Genomic DNA, 18,212 nt, shown 5'->3' on the forward strand with positions numbered 1-18,212 from the left:
TTTGGCCTATGTAACTCAGTTGAGTTGGAATATGAACCTACCTGAGTAAAACAGGTTTGGTGTAAGCTAATACTATCAACCATCTACTTTTACATACTATTCCCAATTTCTAAAGAAATGCATTGGGGCAGGGTATGGGAGTGGCCCTAATGTCCTCATTACTTGAGGGCAATGCTCTCACTAGCAGCACTAGTCAAGATTTATTCAACATCTCCCTCCTTTTTCTCAGGCACGGTGCTAACAAATTCCCAGGGATTTCCTTGTTTAGCCTTGTACATGTGATGTGAGGCTTTACAAGGGAGGAAAGCAGATACTGAAGATCTTAAGAAATGTGTTCAATATCACTCATGGCAGAGGCCCACAAGCTGATATTTGCAGAGCTTGACTAGGGGACAGGCCTCTTGTAATGTTAGACATGGAACTTGCCACGGGCAATTCCGGGTTGCCCAATCAAGGCAATTTGATGGTAATATTTGGTAATTACTTCCTTTGATAGTAATATTTATTTGGGAATAATTGAGCTGGGTTCAATATAGAAAGGGAGGGGGCACTGACAAAGGGGGCTCCTTAGGACTATACTTGTCTTATAAAATTGCCACACAGAGGAAGAAACATTAGCATCGGCCACTGCAGACTTCATTAGAAAGATCATTCTGGCAGGGGCCAGAGTATTAGTACACTGGGTAGAGTGTTTGCCCTGAACATGGATAACTAAAGTTTGATCCTCCGCACCCCATGTGAGTCCAGCGGAAGTGATCCATAATCCTTGAGCATAGAGCCAGAAATAAGCTCTGAGCAGCACTGGGTGTGGCACAAAAACTAAAACAAAACTAAATCATAAAGGTCATTCTGGCCAAAAGTGCATAATGTGGGTGTCCCAGACTCAGACAGAGAGAACATCCAAACTTTCTGGATGAGGAATCCTCTGTATCTATTGATTAGGAATCAGAAAAACTTTTTTGATATACAGTCATGCTAAATATGTCTAAATTAACTGTTAGTAAACTGCTCATATTTGAATCAGCAAGTCTTTATCTTTATTAATTCCCCATGTTAGAGAATGCCTTCAGGTACAGCGCAAGGGAATAACAGCAGAACTAATTAGAAGAGTGTATTCATCTGCCTGATAACAACAAAATTTTCACTAACAATTGAGAACAATGAGTTCAGTGAAATAAAGGTACTTTCAAATATTTGGAAGTTGGAATAGAAAGGCTTTGTAGTATAAAACTCACACTTTAAAATCTCAGGGTGGAACATAGAGCCATCATACAAGCATAATGGAATTTGGGAGGGGAGGGAATTGGACCCCCACTAGGTGGTGCTCAGGAGCTCTTCCTGACTGAGTGCTCAGCAGGGATTCTTTGGTACTCAAGGGACCATATGAGAGGCTGAGAATTTGAACCAGGATTGTGGCTGTGGCAGCCAAATGCAAGGCAAGTGTCTTACCTCCTGTACTATCTTTCTATCCCCTGTAAGTGGAATATTTTTAAGGGTGGGATTATAAGGGAAATTTCTGATCACTTTCTTCGGGGTAAAAAGATATTAGGCCTGGAGGTCAGAACAATAGTACAATGGGTTGGGTGTTTGTCTTGCATTTGATTGACCAGGGTTCGATCCCCAGCACCCCATCCCCTGAGCACTGCTAGGAGTAATTCCCAAGTGTAGAGTCAGGAGTAACCCCTAAGCATTGCAGGGTGTGATCCAAAAAGAAAAATAAAAGATTCTAGCTCCTTGCTAGAATTAATGTTAAGTATTATCTAAGAGGTAAGTATTTTTAACACTTTTTAGCAAACATGAAATTCAAAATAACTTTTGCATTACAGATGAAAGCAAAAGCTGATATTTTCTGTTCATCACAGATTCATGATTTTAATTACTGATTAATGTTTTTAATCAATAAGTTCTCAAATGTGTGAAAGAATGTGTAAATTCTAGACCCTTAAGAAAAATTATAAAAAATGATCCTCCTTATTTATTGAAACCTTCAGAATCAAAATATTTAATTCTCCTTAGATAAAAATGTAAAATGGACAGAAGGTCCTGATCTTTCCTTCGGATGCTCACTTAGATTATGGGTATATTTTGGTTTCTATGAAGACTCTGGAAGTATATTTTTCTTTTCACATGCATTCTGTCTTAGTTTACTTGCTTACTATTTTTTCCTGTGCCTTCCCCAGGCCATTTTCCTGTGTGCTGAGACAACGGTCTTAAAATGACCATTCAGTTCCAAGACAGCTCAATGGACTGAGTGTATACTGTGCAAGTGGGAAGTCTGGGTTCAATGCCCAGTACTGCACAGTCCCCTAAATACAGCTAGAAGTTCCTCCAAACAAACAAATAAACAAACAAACAAGAACCACTGATTGCTTTTATATGAACTTGTTTAGAGACTATCACTGAAGTAAGCCTTCTTAATACAAGTTAAAAAATATTAATTTGAGGGCAAAAGCATTAGTACAGTGGGTAGGATCCTTGCCTTCCATCCTTGCATACAGATAACCTGGGTTCAATTCTCATCATCCCATGTGGGGTCCTGTATGTACTGCCAGGAGCGATTCCTTACTGCAGAGCCAGGAGTAAGCCGTGAGCATCACTGGCTGTGGCGCAAAACCTGTCCGCTCCCCCAAAAGAAAAACAATCATATTAAAAATTCATCTGATATAAATCTCTCCTATGAAATTAAAGAGATTTTTGCCAGAGATCTTAGGCCAGGATCAGCCTGTCAACTGCATGTTTGAATATGCAAACTTTATTGTTAATTCCGATTAATTGGAAAATACTGCAAGGCCAGGTGGTGGATTTGATCCCCGCTTACTGGAATTTGGAGGATCTGGGTGGAGGATGCTTGACTCCAATCCGAGTAGGCTTGGAGATCTCGGCCCCGGAACCCGCGTGGCTTTGTCCCTCTGCCAGTACCTTCATGTGTGCGGAGAGTGGTCTCAGCATGGTGGTGACTGGTCCTGGAGGTCTTTGGCTGCCAGAGCCCTGGTCGGGGTGGGGAGGAAAGCTCAACCCGCTCCCCTCCAAGAGGCCCCGGCGAGGAACAGCCAGGCGCGGGTGCAGGAGATCAAACCCACCACCTGGCCCCCTGGCGCCGTGTAATCCCATCAATGGCCAAGACTCAGAGACTATAAAATCCAGCTCCCGGACGAGACCAGTGCAGTCTCCTGCCCCCGCGCCTGGCTGTTCCTCGCCGGGGCCCCTTGGAGGGGAGCGGGTTGAGCTTTCCTCCCCACCCCGACCAGGGCTCTGGCAGCCGAAGACCTCCAGGACCAGCCACCACCATGCTGAGACCACTCTCTGCACACATGAAGGTACTGGCAGAGGGACAAAGCCACACGGGTTCCGGTGCCGAGATCTCCAAGCCTACTCGGATTGGAGTCAAGCATCCTCCACCCAGATCCTCCAAATTCCAGTAAGCGGGGATCAAACCCACCACCTGGTCCCCTGGCGCCGTGTAATCCCATCAACGGCCAAGACTCAGAGACTATAAAATCCAGCTCCTGGAACCGCGCTGCCGCATTCGTGGCTGTGCGACATCTTATCAGGACATCTTTTTATGACATCTTATTATCTCATTCCTACTTTGGACAAACTTGCAGGCTCTCGAATGTTGCCTGCCCACAGGGCAGAGTCTGGCAAACTCCCTGTGGTGTACCAAATATGCCAAATACCAGTAACAATGATGGGTCTCATTCTCCTAAAGAGTCTTGAATATAATCTCAGGGCTAGGATGAAAGAGACGTTACTGGGGCCTGCTTGAGGCAATCGACGAATAACAGGATGATGAATGAATGAATGAATGAAACTGCAAGGCAAGTTATGAGTTGGTTGGTCTGAGGAGAGATTCAAAGTCATCTCGTCTCTTAAGAAAGGAGGAAGGATAGTCTTTGAGAATACCTGGTGAAGCAAGACTCTCTGGACGAGGTTACCTGACATGGCAACCAGCATTGACCTTGGAATAAAGAAAAAGTTCTGAAGCAATCAGCTCAAAGATACTTTATTTAGGGCAGCCAAAATATTCTCCTCTGGATACACTGCTGCTTGGAATACTAGATGGGACTCTTTTGACCTATGCTCCAGTCCCTGGAGGGAAGATGTTTTACTATTCTTGGCTCTGAGCATTAAGTGGCAGCAAGAACTCAGTCATCACTGTCTGGGCAATGACAGCTGATGAAGAAAAGTTGTCTGGATAACCAACACAGGTTAAGATGACAGCAAATAGAGTTCTAATGTTTTATCTGTCAGATAAGCACTGTAATGCTTTTACGTGATCTGAAAGGCTTACGGGACAAATCACAGAGCCCACTCTTGCTGTGTGTTCCTGGCATTCTCAATTGCCTTATTCAAGATTGCTACCTATGACAATGAAGTCCACCCTCCTTTTCCTCCACTGAAGGTGTCACAAGACCCTCACTGGATCCTCTTTTCTGTGTTGAACACAGAAACATTCTCCCGAGGGCCCTTTTTTGACTGAGGAAAGCCTGTCCTGTGTATTATGTAGAGAACCTGAGAAGTGGCAGAAATTCAGCCACTAACTTAGGAAGCATAGCCACAGCCATGCTTAAGACCACTCTCCACACGTTCGAATGAGCCTCATGCATGAAGGAACCGGCAGAGGAACCCAGGTGTGCAGCACCCAGGGTGTAGATCTCCAAGCCCTCCAAGTCTGCTTGGATTGCGACTGGGCCTCCTCCACTCATATCCCCCATCTTCCAGTATGTAGGAGTTACACCCACCAACTGCCCCGGCGCTTGTAGTCCCATCAATGTACAAGACCCAGAGACTGTAAAACCCAGCTCCTGGAAGTGCGTGGCTGCGAATAACATATTATTATCTAGTTCTTACTCTGGAGAACCAAAAGTATCCTGCCCATACGGCAGAGTCTGGCAAACTTCCTGTGGCATATTCAATGTGCCAAAAACCAGCAACAATGATGGGTCTCATTCTCCTGACCCTGAAAGAGCTTTGAATGTGGCACTTTCTAAAATCTCAGGGCTAGGACGGAGGAGATGTTACTGGTGCCTGCTCGAGGAAATCAATGAACAACAGGATAACAGTGATACAGTGAACTTAGGAATCTGCTTTGAGCCCATGGCGTGGTTTTTGCTAATAAAATTTTAAAAGTTGTTTTGTATTTTTTTTCCTTTTTGGGGGGTCACACCCAGAGATGTACAGGGGTTACTCCTGGCTCATGCACTCAGGAATTACTTTTGGTGGTGCTCAGGGAACCATATGGGATGCTGGGAATCGAACCCAGGTTGTCTGTGTGCAAGGCAAAGGCCCTACCCACTGTGCTATCACTCCAGTCACAAATTTTAAAAGTTTTATTTGAAACTCTATGCTGAGATCTTTTTTTGCCCCCATATTATAGTTTGAAATTTACCCTCTATAATTATAAATATATTCCCACCTCCACAGTTATGGGAGGATGGCATGAACTTCTGTTAGGAACCATTTTGTAAAATGATATGCAAGAACAAATTCACTTGGAAAGGGAAGTATATATTTAATATATCTGTTATATATTTTATGGAATTTATTGTTTGTATATATAATATATAAATTATATATTAAATTATATATTTAATATATCTGCTGGAAGGAATGTTCAAACAAAATTGGACATACTCATGAATAGTGAATTCAGTATTCACTAGGCACAATCAAAGAAAGGTTCTAATAAGTCCATAAAGACTTAAAAAGACCCTTTAACAAATAAGGTTTTTGATGAAGCAGTTTTCTCAGAGGAAGGCAAAGTAGGTGTCTTTGAAAACAGAATCTTAAATTTTCTTTTGAATTCAGGGGGAAAGAAAAAAAATTGAGTGTAAATATAAGCTAGTTTCTGAGGCATGTGGAAGAGGAGCTCATCAATTCTTGGGGATGGTAGGGATATTGTATTAGCATTAGCTGTGTGGATTTAATTAGTAAACTTAATAAATATTTTCATTTTAGTTTTTATTTCCTTTAAGCCATGGGGATTTTCTCCCAGTGAAATGATATTCTACCTGAGGTTTAACATATCAAGATGGCCAAACTCACATTGCTGGTAATTTTGATTTGGATGTTTTCAATGTATGAATATACATAAATTTTAATATTCATCTCTAATTTATAGCCACTTAACTGAAACAGATTAATTTATGCAGTCCTTATTAAATTCTATTCCAAATTTTAAGAGGTAGTGTCACTTAGGTGCAACTTTTCCCAATCTACTAGTAGAAGATTCTTTGTAGCATAAAACTGTTTCTGAAATAAAATGCATAATAATGCTCATTAAAATCCACTCTCCTGGAAATGTAAAACTGATTTATCTAATGCATTACAAAATTCTCCATAAACGTACTACACATCCTGAAATAATGTTAATTAGAAGGAGAGGCAAAATAATACATTTTCTTTAAATCTTAGGGCAATTAGCATAACTTCCATTAATATGGTATAATAACTGCAATTATTTTCATTTGCACTTTTAGTAAAATTTATATTCATTAAAAGTCTATGATTTCATATTCTGCAATAAGAAAAAATGAATACCATTTTATATTTTATAGCAAGATAATTCTGTGGGTGATTTTATTCATTTATTCAACAAGGAAAGGCCTACATAGAGGTGCTATGATTCAGTGCTCTTCCAGACAAGATTTTTTGAGTTTACCATCTGGAATTTTCTTGCAATGAAATTTAATTGCACCCAGTCCACTTAACTTTCTGTTCTCATGCATAAGCAGCTAGCACTCCAGAGTTAGAGAGCATATTTTTGACGTGACCAGCATAATTTCTAAAAGTAATTTATTATTCGATAGTGACAGTGAGAAAGGTGATTTTTCCCTCCCATGACTCTTAAGTCTTAAGATTTGCAAAATTTTAGGAGAGTTTGAGATTTGGTAAATTTATTTGATAGTGGTCATTGTTATATTTGACATTTTAACTTTTAACAAAATCTTAATGATACATCTATATAAAATAATTTTCATGAATAAATTTGGCATATTTTTACAGAGCAAATTTGACCATATTCCTGCAGCTTTGGAACTGTTAAATATAAACATCATCACTTCTTTCCTTCTTCCTGTGACATTTCTTGAAACTCCAATTTCTGCTGCCACCAGTTTTGTGTAAGGTTAGTGAACTTTGGAGCAGTAAGTGCAAGGAGTCAGCAGGAAATATGCTTATAGATAATGCATGGTAAACAAATTACTCTTCTTAACTCCTTACTCCTTGGATTCCCAACTAATGAACAACTATAACTAAACTAAAACATAATTCAGAAACATTAAGATCGTCAGTATTTTGAGATTATATGGACATTACAATTTATTTTCAATTTACAATTGTGAAGCTGGTGACCAGGCAATTAAAGAGAAATATTCAAAGTAGTTAGCTTACAATAGATACATGGTATGCTTAATTCTAGTTAAATTGATGTTTTAAAAATCGTTAACACCAAAAAGACTATGGCTTTTCTGAATGAAGATATTGTATGGCAGATTTTACTGCCACATAAGAAGCACATTAATGAATTAATTCTCAGGATTAATTTGTTGTCACCAATTAAATTTAAAGTCTGAAACAGCAGGACTTATTTTATTCACTAAATATATCCAAATTTAGAATAACACTTGTTAGATTTGTAGGATAAATGAAGAGGAAGCAGAAAGATAATGTAGGCAAAGATTTAGCACATGACCAAAGAGAGAAAAGAAGTTTTAAAAGAGTAGATAGGAGAAAATTGGACTGGAGAGATAGTATAGTGGATAAGGGCATTAGCCTTGCACGTGGCTGATCTTGAGTTTAATCCCCAGGATCCCACAAGGTAAATTAAAGGAGAATGAGTACTTCCCTTTCAAAATACGTGTATGTGTGTGTGTATGTGTGTGCGTGCGTTTATCACAACTTCTTAACACACTCATTAGTTTATGGATATTTGTCCAGATCTTGGTTATTGTGCATAGCACTGCATATATATTTTTAAGTTAAAGTTTTACGACCTTTGGACAGATGGTAAGAAATAAGCCATTCTTTCTTAGCCTTTTGCTAGGTACTCTTCTCTTTGCTAAGCAATAACATTGAAAAGTCTATTCTTACTCCGAAGAAAGTTTCTCTTTATAAGCATGCCCTAGATTTTTCTCACTTAGCCTCCTCCTACTTTAAATACCCTCAACATACTGGCCACCACGAATTGGTTAGTTAAAAGGTATTTCTAGTTTGGTATTGTCACAGACAACTGGAGTTTGATCCCTTCCATAGCTCTACGTGAATTTTCATCTACCATTTTTATCATATCGGTAAACAGCCACTCTATCAGTTGCTGAAGTCAAAGCTTCAGTCTTTGATTTCTTTATTCCTTTTATATTCCAAAACTCTTCCTTGAAATATATTCTGAATCTACTTCTACTCTGCATTCTTATCATCCTTCTCCAATCCTTCGTCATCTGTCTTTGAATATCTTGCTTTTCTGCTTCCATCCTTGTCTACCACTAGTTCACTTGCAATACATAAGCCACCATGAACCTTCTGGATGTTATACTATATCACTTCTGTTCAAAGACTCTAAGTGCTTCCCATTTCACTCAAAAGTAAAATATTCAGTCATTTCTATGGTCAATGGGTACTTATAACTGTGTTGTTTGCTTCCTATCAGCAATAAAATCTCTTGAACTTCATTTATTATTCTCTCTCTTCCCCATTAAGTTTAAGTCACACAGGCTCTTACTTCTCTACATCAAACACAGTTCCACCTTAGGCTTTGCATTTTCCTTAAACGTTTTTCCTGGGATACTCATACAGATTGCTTCATCACTTTATGAAATCTGTACATAGTTGTTTTTACTTGACTACTTTCCCCCAAATTATCTTCCAAACCTCACTCTCCCTTATTTTACTCTAATTAAAACTATTTTTTTTTTCATTCTCACCTCTAACAAAAATCCACAGTCCTCCCGTTGTTCATCAATTTGCTTGAGCGGGCCCAGTAACGTCTCCATCGTGAGACTTCTTGTAACTGTGTTTGGCATATCGAATACGTCACGGGGAGCTTGCCAGGCTTTGCCCTGTGGGCGAGATACTCTTGGTAGCTTGCCGGGCTCTCTGAGAGGGGCAGAGGAATTGAACTCAGGTCGGCCATGTTGGCTGCGTGCAAGGCAAATGCCCTACCGCTGTGCTATCACTCCAGTCCAACTCTAACAAGCATTTCTTTATTATCTAATTTCTCCCTGGGAGGTAAGCTTCTTGAAGCAGGGACTTTGTTTTGATTATTGACATTTCTTACACTTAGACCAGTGTTGAGTAGATTATAGATATTAGTAAATGTTAAGCAAATGAATAAAAGTAAGAGCAAATTCTGATTATCTAAACACATACCATCTAAACCATTTCTTTTCATTAAATTTGGGAAACTGATATAAAACTCACTCATTTATAGTGAGAACACATAGACAAACTCTCTGCTTCTTCTAAACAGTATGGCAAGTCTACAAATATTTTCATTAGCTTATCTCTCTACCTTAACAATCATAAGATATGTTGCATTTTCCATTCCTGTCACTGATATTTATTCATATTAAGTTGGGGAACCATAAATCATTCATATCCCGCTGAAACACACAATCATTGATCTTGGGTTAGTTTCTTAAACTCTGAACCTAATTTTTCTTATCCATGAAAATTTGTTTTCAGAGGGAAACAAAGGGAGACCCTGTGAATTTTGAAACACATACTAGTGACTCAAGATCCTAAATTAAATCACATCCTAATGCATAAAATATTTCATCTTTTTCTTCAAAATGAGTTATTATTAGCTCCTGTGCTATCATTGTGTAGAAAGCATATAGAATATATCAATATACCACTCAAATATAAATAAGTACATTTTATTTCAAAGACAGTATTTATTACCTGTGTGACTATAAACCATTTTCTTTTTTTTAGCACAAATGAATACATTTCCCAGTTTCTTATGGCTAGTGAGACCTATATCTGACCAACTGGATGTGGGCAGAATTATTGTACACCCCTGATAGGACTAGACCTTTAAAACCTCTTGCATAATTCTTCATTCTTTTATTCACAGTATTTCTGCCAACTTATTATAGAGTATCAGGTGACAGACTCCAGGTTCTCAGCCTTGGTTCCCTGAATCATTGCATGGAGGAGAACTGCCCAGGAAATTTGTTTCCAGGAAAACCTGCAGTGAGAAGCATGTAACTTAGACCAGATTTTTATTGTGCTAAACCTCTAAGGCTTAGGGATATATCTGTAAAAACAGAGAAGCAATATGCTATGGCCACTGACAATGGTATGAATCTTTGACTTTGTTTACTGTGTCATGTACGTTTTTTTCCCTCTGAAGTTGTAAGTTGGAGTATATAATATTGATTGTGCAAATTTACCTTGTTTTCACCTAATATCTTTGGAGAGTATTTTTTTCAAATAGTGATTTTTATTTCTCTGAGAAAAGTTCCTGTTTGGGATCCTTATTTCTGGTGAGTATTGACTTTTTATTTTGCTAAGATCTCTTTTGATGATTTTTAAAGTATTTTCTTTTTCCCCCTTCATTTCTCTTACAATTTTTTTCTTTAGTGTTTTATTTTTGGGCTACACTGGCGGTGCTCAGGGCTTACTCTTGTTCTGAACTCAGTTATCACTCTTGGAGGACTTAAGGGACTAAATGGGATCTGATCACAGAACCTAGTTCTGCCATTTTTTGCCAAGTACCTTACCTGCTGTAGCCCTTTGAAATCTTTTCTAATTATGATAGTGGGACTTTTAAAATTCTAAAAGTATTCATTTCAAATGTCTTTTGCAGTCCATGTAATGGGGTTTTAATCTGTCTTACTGACAGATAAAAAGAATTTATTGACAGACATAAAAGAGAAAACACTTGGGGCTGGAAAGGTAGTACAGTGAGTAGATTGCTTGCCTTGCATGAGCCAAACCCTGATTTAATCCCTAGTACCACATTTGGTTCCCTGAAACCTTAAAGAGTGATCCCTAAGCCCAGAGTGAACCTAGTACACTATCTGGTTTGACCCCCAAAACAAAGCAAAATGAAACACCTAAAACATTTTAGAGAAAAGGGGATGATGAAAAGAAAAATCTTGGACTGAGTGAAAAATATATGAAAGAAGAAGAAAGGAAAATATTGGATGACCTTACTCATAAGTGAGATATAGAGATCAAAACATGGGGTACCAATAAAACCAATGGAAAATAAACCTGTGACTCAGACCACTGAAGTGTTGTTACCATAAAGGGAAGGAGTACAGGGAACAAGAGGGAAGGGGCTTCAACAGATTGTAGCACTGTAGCACTGTCCTCCCATTGTTCATTGATTTGCTCGAGCGGGCACCAGCAACGTCTCCATTGTGAGACTGGTTGTTACTGTGTTTGGCACAGGGAATATGTCACGGGTAGCTTTCCAGGCTTTGCCCTGCAGGCAAAATACTCTCAGTAGCTTGGGGGGCTCTCCGAGAGGGGCAGAGGAATCAAACCGGGGTCGGCCCCATACAAGGCAAATGCCCGATTAGAAAAAAAAATTCAAAATTGATGGAATTTAGCTAACTAAATGTGTAAAGTGAATTTATAACTTTAGATACTTATTAGAAATGAAAAACTAGAATCTTTAGTCTACCCCAAGAAGACAGAAAAAAAGCAAAGTAAATAAAATGCAAAATATGTAGAAGAGAAATAAAAGGCGAGCGTGGAAAATACTTAAATAGTAGAGAAAATTAATGAATGTTAAATTTGTCTCTTAAAATGTTTAGAAAGCCCTGTTAAAAACATTGTCCTAACAAATTTAACAATGTTGGGGAATTTTAAAATACCACCAGAAATACGTAAATTACTAAAACTGTCTCAATAAGAAATAGAAGATTAGAATATATTTAAATCAAGATTTAATCATGAAAACTCTACAAATAAAAGTCCAGTGCAAATGGCTTCACTTGTGAATTTGTCAAACTTTTTAAAGAAAAATACTCTAAATTCTGAATAAACTAAGATAATAAAGAGAATAATTTCATCTTATTTTTATGGTAGTAATATCTTGTCACAAAATCCAAGCAAAAATATCACATGTAAAGAAAACTCAAGTATTTTTAGTACTATTATTCATAGAATTCTAAAACTGAAATCAACCTTAAATATCTATGTGCCAGGGCCATAGAGAATATACACAGGGGCATCTTTACATGTGGGAAGACTGGTTTTCATCTATGCTACCAAACAGCCCTCAGCAATAGCCAGAGTGACCCCTAATTACAGTGTTGAAAGTAGCTCCAGAGCTGGTACAAGATGTCCCCCCAAATTTATCTTCTGGTGAATGAATTAAGAATTGCCGTATAGTATAAAAGAGAAAACTACTTGGTAGTAAGAAGAAACAATTTAAATACGTAATAACATGAATGAGTCCCAACAGAGCATATATTAAATAAGTACTATACATCCCGTGATTCCATTTTTAAAAATGTCAGAAAGGCAGAATTATTCTGTATTTCAGAATAATCAGGGCCAGGGGAACTTGAAATAATGGATATATAGTATCACTTGAAAAACACTTATTGAAGTAAATGTTTACAATTGTTGAATTTTAAGTATGTAATTATACCTCCATGACAAGTACTAAAAATAACCTTAATAAATAGAAAAATTTTAAGCAAGACACATATATGCCTAATACTGCATTTATATCAAACATACTACATATATATATCATTCATATAATTATAGACTGTAAAATAGTATCCATTACATATAATTGTAATTACAGACCAATTTCTTCAATATACAAGAAAAACAGGTCTTAAATATGAGACAAGAACTGAAAGACTAAAACACAAATAATTACTTTTCATTGTAGAACTTTTAAGAATATTTGTTTTACTAAATCTCCAGACTCTGATGGAGTTGGGAATAGGTGAGCCTGGTGACTCATTAACGTCCACGATCCAGAGACTTCCAGATAAATCTCAGAAGGGAGCTACAAAATGTAGAGATGCCTTCAGACCACAAAGTAATCTCCAGTTGTATCACCCTATTTAAAATTTTAGAAGTCCTGGAGCACGCAGTTATATTTGTGGCTGTGTGAGATTTCATACTGTACTCCACTGATGTACCAAGAGTAGCACATCACATTTGACAGGGTGTAAAATAGAAGACAATTGATCTCCATCATAAATAAATAAATATTAGCACACAAGACTCAAAAATAAGAGAATATTTGATTTAAAAAGTTACTAGATACATAATTACTTTACAAATAAGAAGATCCAGCTAAATTATTATGAACAAATAACTATAATCCTCATACTAGAACCCAGGTCTATGAATCTGCTCTTGAAAATATATCCTTGTCTGAATGAGACAATAAGCACTTATATGTAGTTTATATTAAGATAATCAAGTGAATTTCATCATGAAACATTGGTGTTAATTCCTATTACTTTCAGATAGATAAATGAAAATTATGGGAATTAGGGGAAACACAACAGTTTTTTTACTCAGGAATATATTAATCACCACAAGGTATTATATTCTCTAATTCTATATTCACCACGTAACAAAAGTTCTTCATCTGCAGACAGAATTAAAATGCAAACAAAGCTTTTGAATATTTGATTAAATGGGGCAGGTGGGGGTCAGGAGACATGGAAAGGAAAACATGTATAAGAATATGGAAGCCTAGTAGATATTTATAGAAAAGGTGTAAGTTGTAATAATTTAAACAAATATATAACATATATTCAGCTTCAGAAAGCATACTGCCAACTGGAGTTTGATCCCCAGCACTCCAAATGGGCCCCTGAACACCACCAGGAGTGATCCCTGAACAGAGTGAGGAGTAATCCCTGAGCACTGCCAGGTGTGGTCCAAAAAACAAAAGAATAAAAGCCATTGTATATAAAATGTCTCCAAATTTTTCCCTGTGTCTCACTGACTTACACAGTGGACACCACAAAGGCTTTCATTTGTACCTTTTAAATATCAAGAACCTATTGCAAAATTTGATTTTCAATTGCACATTGTGAAGATAGGGCTATCTAATTAAGAATATTTGTTTTATTCTTTCTTAAGCAAAGAAAAATTAAAATACACTGTCAACATTAGGATTCAAGTGCTATTTTGCAACAATGTCTTTAGAAGGTCAACTCTGAGATGATTAATTTTGCTTTCTAATACAGCAACATTTGAGAAGTGTTGCTCATAATATGTCTCAAATTTGTGTCTCTTTCTATACATGCAGTCAGAAATGCCTATACCTCTTTGACAGGAAAAAACCATGCATAGAAGGCCAGACAAATCATGAAACACACTTTCTTCTGTTTCAGGCAATTTTTGTATTTCAAACTGACAGCGTTCAGGGTGTTTTTTAGTGTTTTGAGTAAATAATCACATACGCCTGCCACTTCTCTGTCCTTCATACAGAGTTCTTCCCAATGCTGGTTCTTCTGTCCCAACCCTGCTATAACTTTGGTACCAATTTAGACTCACAGGTATGAGCATGTAGGTGGGCTGTCATATCAAGATCACTATCCTGAGGTTAGATAATATTTTCATTTCCAAATAACAGATGATCATGCCAACTAATATCACTTAACCATCCAAATTGTTAAGTGAAAAACCAGGATTCAGTTTGGGTCTTTTACTTTATACTCTGTTTTCAAGTATCCACTCTTTCTGGGTTCTCCTTCCTCTCCCTTGGCCCTTTTCATTGATAATCATCAGTGATATAGCAGAGAAATGAGGGAGGAGTCCACTATTTAGTCTCAATTTCTTCTTTAAAAGAAGATTAGGCCACAAAGATCATACCACTGTTCTCACTTCCATTCTTTGCCTAAAACACCCAGTCCAGAAACTTAGCACTAAATTTGATCCAAAACTTTCTTTCTAGATTATGGTATACATACTGTGCAATTATTATTGAAGCAGATTCTATAGTAGGGGAAGAAGTGAACTAAGCAATCATATTTACAACACTGAAAGGATAGATTTGCAGATCCTGATGGGAATATCAAAAACATATTTGGGTTTCCAAGGAGTTGAGCTTGCTTCCACTTCCAGAGAAACCTTAGCATGACTCAGTGTATTAATTTTACTGGAAAAAAAACTCAGGCCTCTTAACTAAGTCAATGGGAAACTAATTTGGTATCTCAACAACTATTATATTAATGAACTTTCAGAAAGTAATCCATTTATACTTGGTTATTCATTTTTATCATCTAAATTCATTGACATATATGTTTTTAATGACTAAAAGTTTCGTTAAAATATATTCACTATAAAACAGGAAAGAACTTATTCTCAAAATCATTTTAAATGTAAGTTGCTGGACTCATACTTTTCTCACATATTTGCATATCTTTAGAGACAAAACAAAAATACTCGTTATGGTTTTGGTCATAGTTTTTGTATTTCTTGTGTTAAATTAAAAATGTTAGGCATTATTTTGTTCAATTTTAATGAACCTTTCATTTTTACAATATTTTATAAAGGCCCTATTATTTCATCTGCATATTTTATTTCTTGGTCAGTGTTTCTCTTACCTCCTCGATGGATAATCAATGATGTCTCACTTCCGATGGGACAGTCCTTAAGTATATCCACTACTTCTGTATGGCTCAGGTTCTGTACATTCTGCTGGTTGATCTCCACAATGAGGTCTCCTTCACACAGTCCAGGGCATCCCTGAATGTCAAGTATTTGTTTCACTCGCTGTCCTGTAGGACTGTCGGCGATAGTGAAGCCAAAGCCCTGGGCACCTTTCACAATGGTTAAGGTCATGAGTTCAGCTTGCGTGGCCCCTGATGAAGCCATTGACACATTGTCGTCATGGACAGGAGGTGGATACGTGCCATCTAGCTGACCATCAGCTGGGATTGAGTGCAAAGAGTGAGGTGGTCGATCTGTTATATCTGGAACTGACTGTGAGGTCCGAGAAATGTATTCCAAATACGTTTCATAGTTATGTCTGCCATTGACCATCACTGGAGGTTGCCTCTCCATTATTGCAAGGGGTGGTACCATGCTGTTTGAAGGATCCTCAGGATCAAAGGGCAGAGGGTAGCCACGACACAGTACCAGGTTGACACTCTGACCAATAGGGACAGACTGGAAAAGTTTGACTACATCTGCATGAGTGTGTCCAAGGACACAAACTTCATTAATATAGACAATGACATCACCTGCAAGGGAAAAAAAAAGAGATTGACAACATGAGGTAAGTTCAATTAATGTTGACATAGAGAAATTAGAATTATTTATGAGACTAGTATAAGAGAGGTGCTGTTTCTCAGTAAGCAGTGAGAAAAATCAATTAGAATAATATTTAAACTCACTGTAGGCGACTCAAGGTTACAATAGGTCTGCCAACAAATATAATGATTGAATGCTTAAAAAATGCTGTTTGATTATTCCTGAAGTTCAAAGACAGCTTTATTTTATAAAAGAAGGGTTATATTCTATCTTCAGTTTCAATTTCTGTACAATTCAGTTACCAGAATTTTTGTACTGTTAAGAAATAATGATCATATATTTTAGATGAAAAAGAAAGTATATATATATATTTATATTTTTATGGAAAAGGAATATTTCATTTACTTTATTTAGACAGGTTTCTATGAATGTATTTACAAGTAAAAGTAAAGACCACAGATTTATGTATCAAGGATCTGGGTTTATATCCTGGTTCTTCTGCTTGGCATATCTGTGATATTAGGCAAGTGTCTCTTTTGATTCTTCATTTGTAAGCTGTCGTGAGGACAAAATGAGATATTATGGAAAACGTGCTTGGCACTCTGCCTGACCAACAATGAGTGCCCAAGAAACAGGAATCATTATTGGCATGATTATTGTTAAAATACGATGGAAGGGATTTAGGATCCTAGCTTTTAAACTTGAAGCTGTCATAAATTATCCTTTGATCTTAGAAAATTTGACATTTATATATATTTAAAAGAAGGCATTTAACATCTCTCCCAAATAAATTATCCTAATTAGAGAAGTCCCCAGATTAGACATTACAATAGTACAAATGTTATAGATGCATATTAGCCATTAAAAATATCCAGAAAACAAAATTTTCTTCTTAAAATGTAAGATAACTTGTTTTCTTAAGATAATTATATTAAAATTTTAATTATACATATATCAGAAGTTTAACTTTGAACAAAGTGAAATGACTTTTCTTATCCAGTTTTTCTTATTGAAAATAAACCATAGAACTTGAGAATTGAAATTTTAAATTAAGATGTGCTTGACTGTACTGAGGAATATATGAGGGGTGAAAATACATGTTTTAACAGATTGTCAAATAAGTAACTCAACAGACATTAACTTATCAAGGTAATTCTTAAGTGGGTAGTACAAATAGCAAGAGTTTTTTTCTTAAACACTCTTGCCAATCAAAAATGCAAACATCAAAATGAACAACAGTTGAAATTCAGAATTCTGTTTTCCTAGCCTTTATCAAGTCTAATGTAAAATGTCTGATATAAAATAATTTCTCCCCTAAGTGCACATAAAAACAAATAACTATGCATATAATATTCCTGACTATTTTGCAATCAAAACATCGACTATTTTATCACTTACTCATCCCAAGTCCTAGAGAAATGCTTGGAAGTGTGAAAGATCTATAGATGGAAGAATGAAATAAGTATTTTCAGGGATCCAGGATAAAGATGTTATGCTAAAAATGTCACAGACTATGCAATTGGTCAGTTGGATTTTCACCTTTCAATGCAGTCTATGAGAAAGGATGCTGGTGTAAGGACTGATACATCTGAATGGGATTCAAGAATGACTGGTAATGGGCATACATTTTCTGCTACTATGATTCATCAACAGGCTAGGACAGTTAGGGAACACTTTAGCATTATATTTTTCTGGGGTTCTGGTGTGAACAGAATTATCTGATCCAGGTAGACATTTTTCTTCTGATGTGTGCCTTCAATTTTTAAGGTTAAGGTTATAGTTCACATATTACAAGGTTGAAAGTATAATAAATAGCTGTGTGTTATCATCAAGCACTACACTTCTACTTTGCATTTTCTTCCTGACTTTTCTTAAGGAAAATGATGCATGAATTTAAGGTTTACTGTTTACTTGTATGTTACCTTTCTATAACATAGCTACCTTGTATTAATGATATCTCCAAGTAATATTTTTTCCTGAAAAAATAATCTTAAAATAGCTTTTGATTTTTTTTTTTT

General features: G+C 36.8%; 1 protein-coding gene across 11 annotated transcripts in view; it reads right to left on the reverse strand.

The window, feature by feature from the left end:
• The window catches only part of MAGI2 (membrane associated guanylate kinase, WW and PDZ domain containing 2), a 1,504,283-nt gene that overhangs the window by 222,049 nt on the left and 1,264,022 nt on the right, over window positions 1-18,212 (reverse strand). For all 11 annotated transcript variants that reach the window (XM_056117966.1, XM_056117965.1, XM_056117957.1 and 8 more), the window contains one exon: window positions 15,546-16,184. In XM_056117966.1, the coding sequence (XP_055973941.1) occupies window positions 15,546-16,184 (639 nt within the window). The remainder of the gene's footprint in view (window positions 1-15,545; window positions 16,185-18,212) is intronic.

This window comes from Sorex fumeus, unplaced genomic scaffold, assembly GCF_029834395.1.
Source record: "Sorex fumeus unplaced genomic scaffold, SorFum_2.1 ptg000037l, whole genome shotgun sequence".
NCBI lineage: Eukaryota > Metazoa > Chordata > Mammalia > Eulipotyphla > Soricidae > Sorex > Sorex fumeus.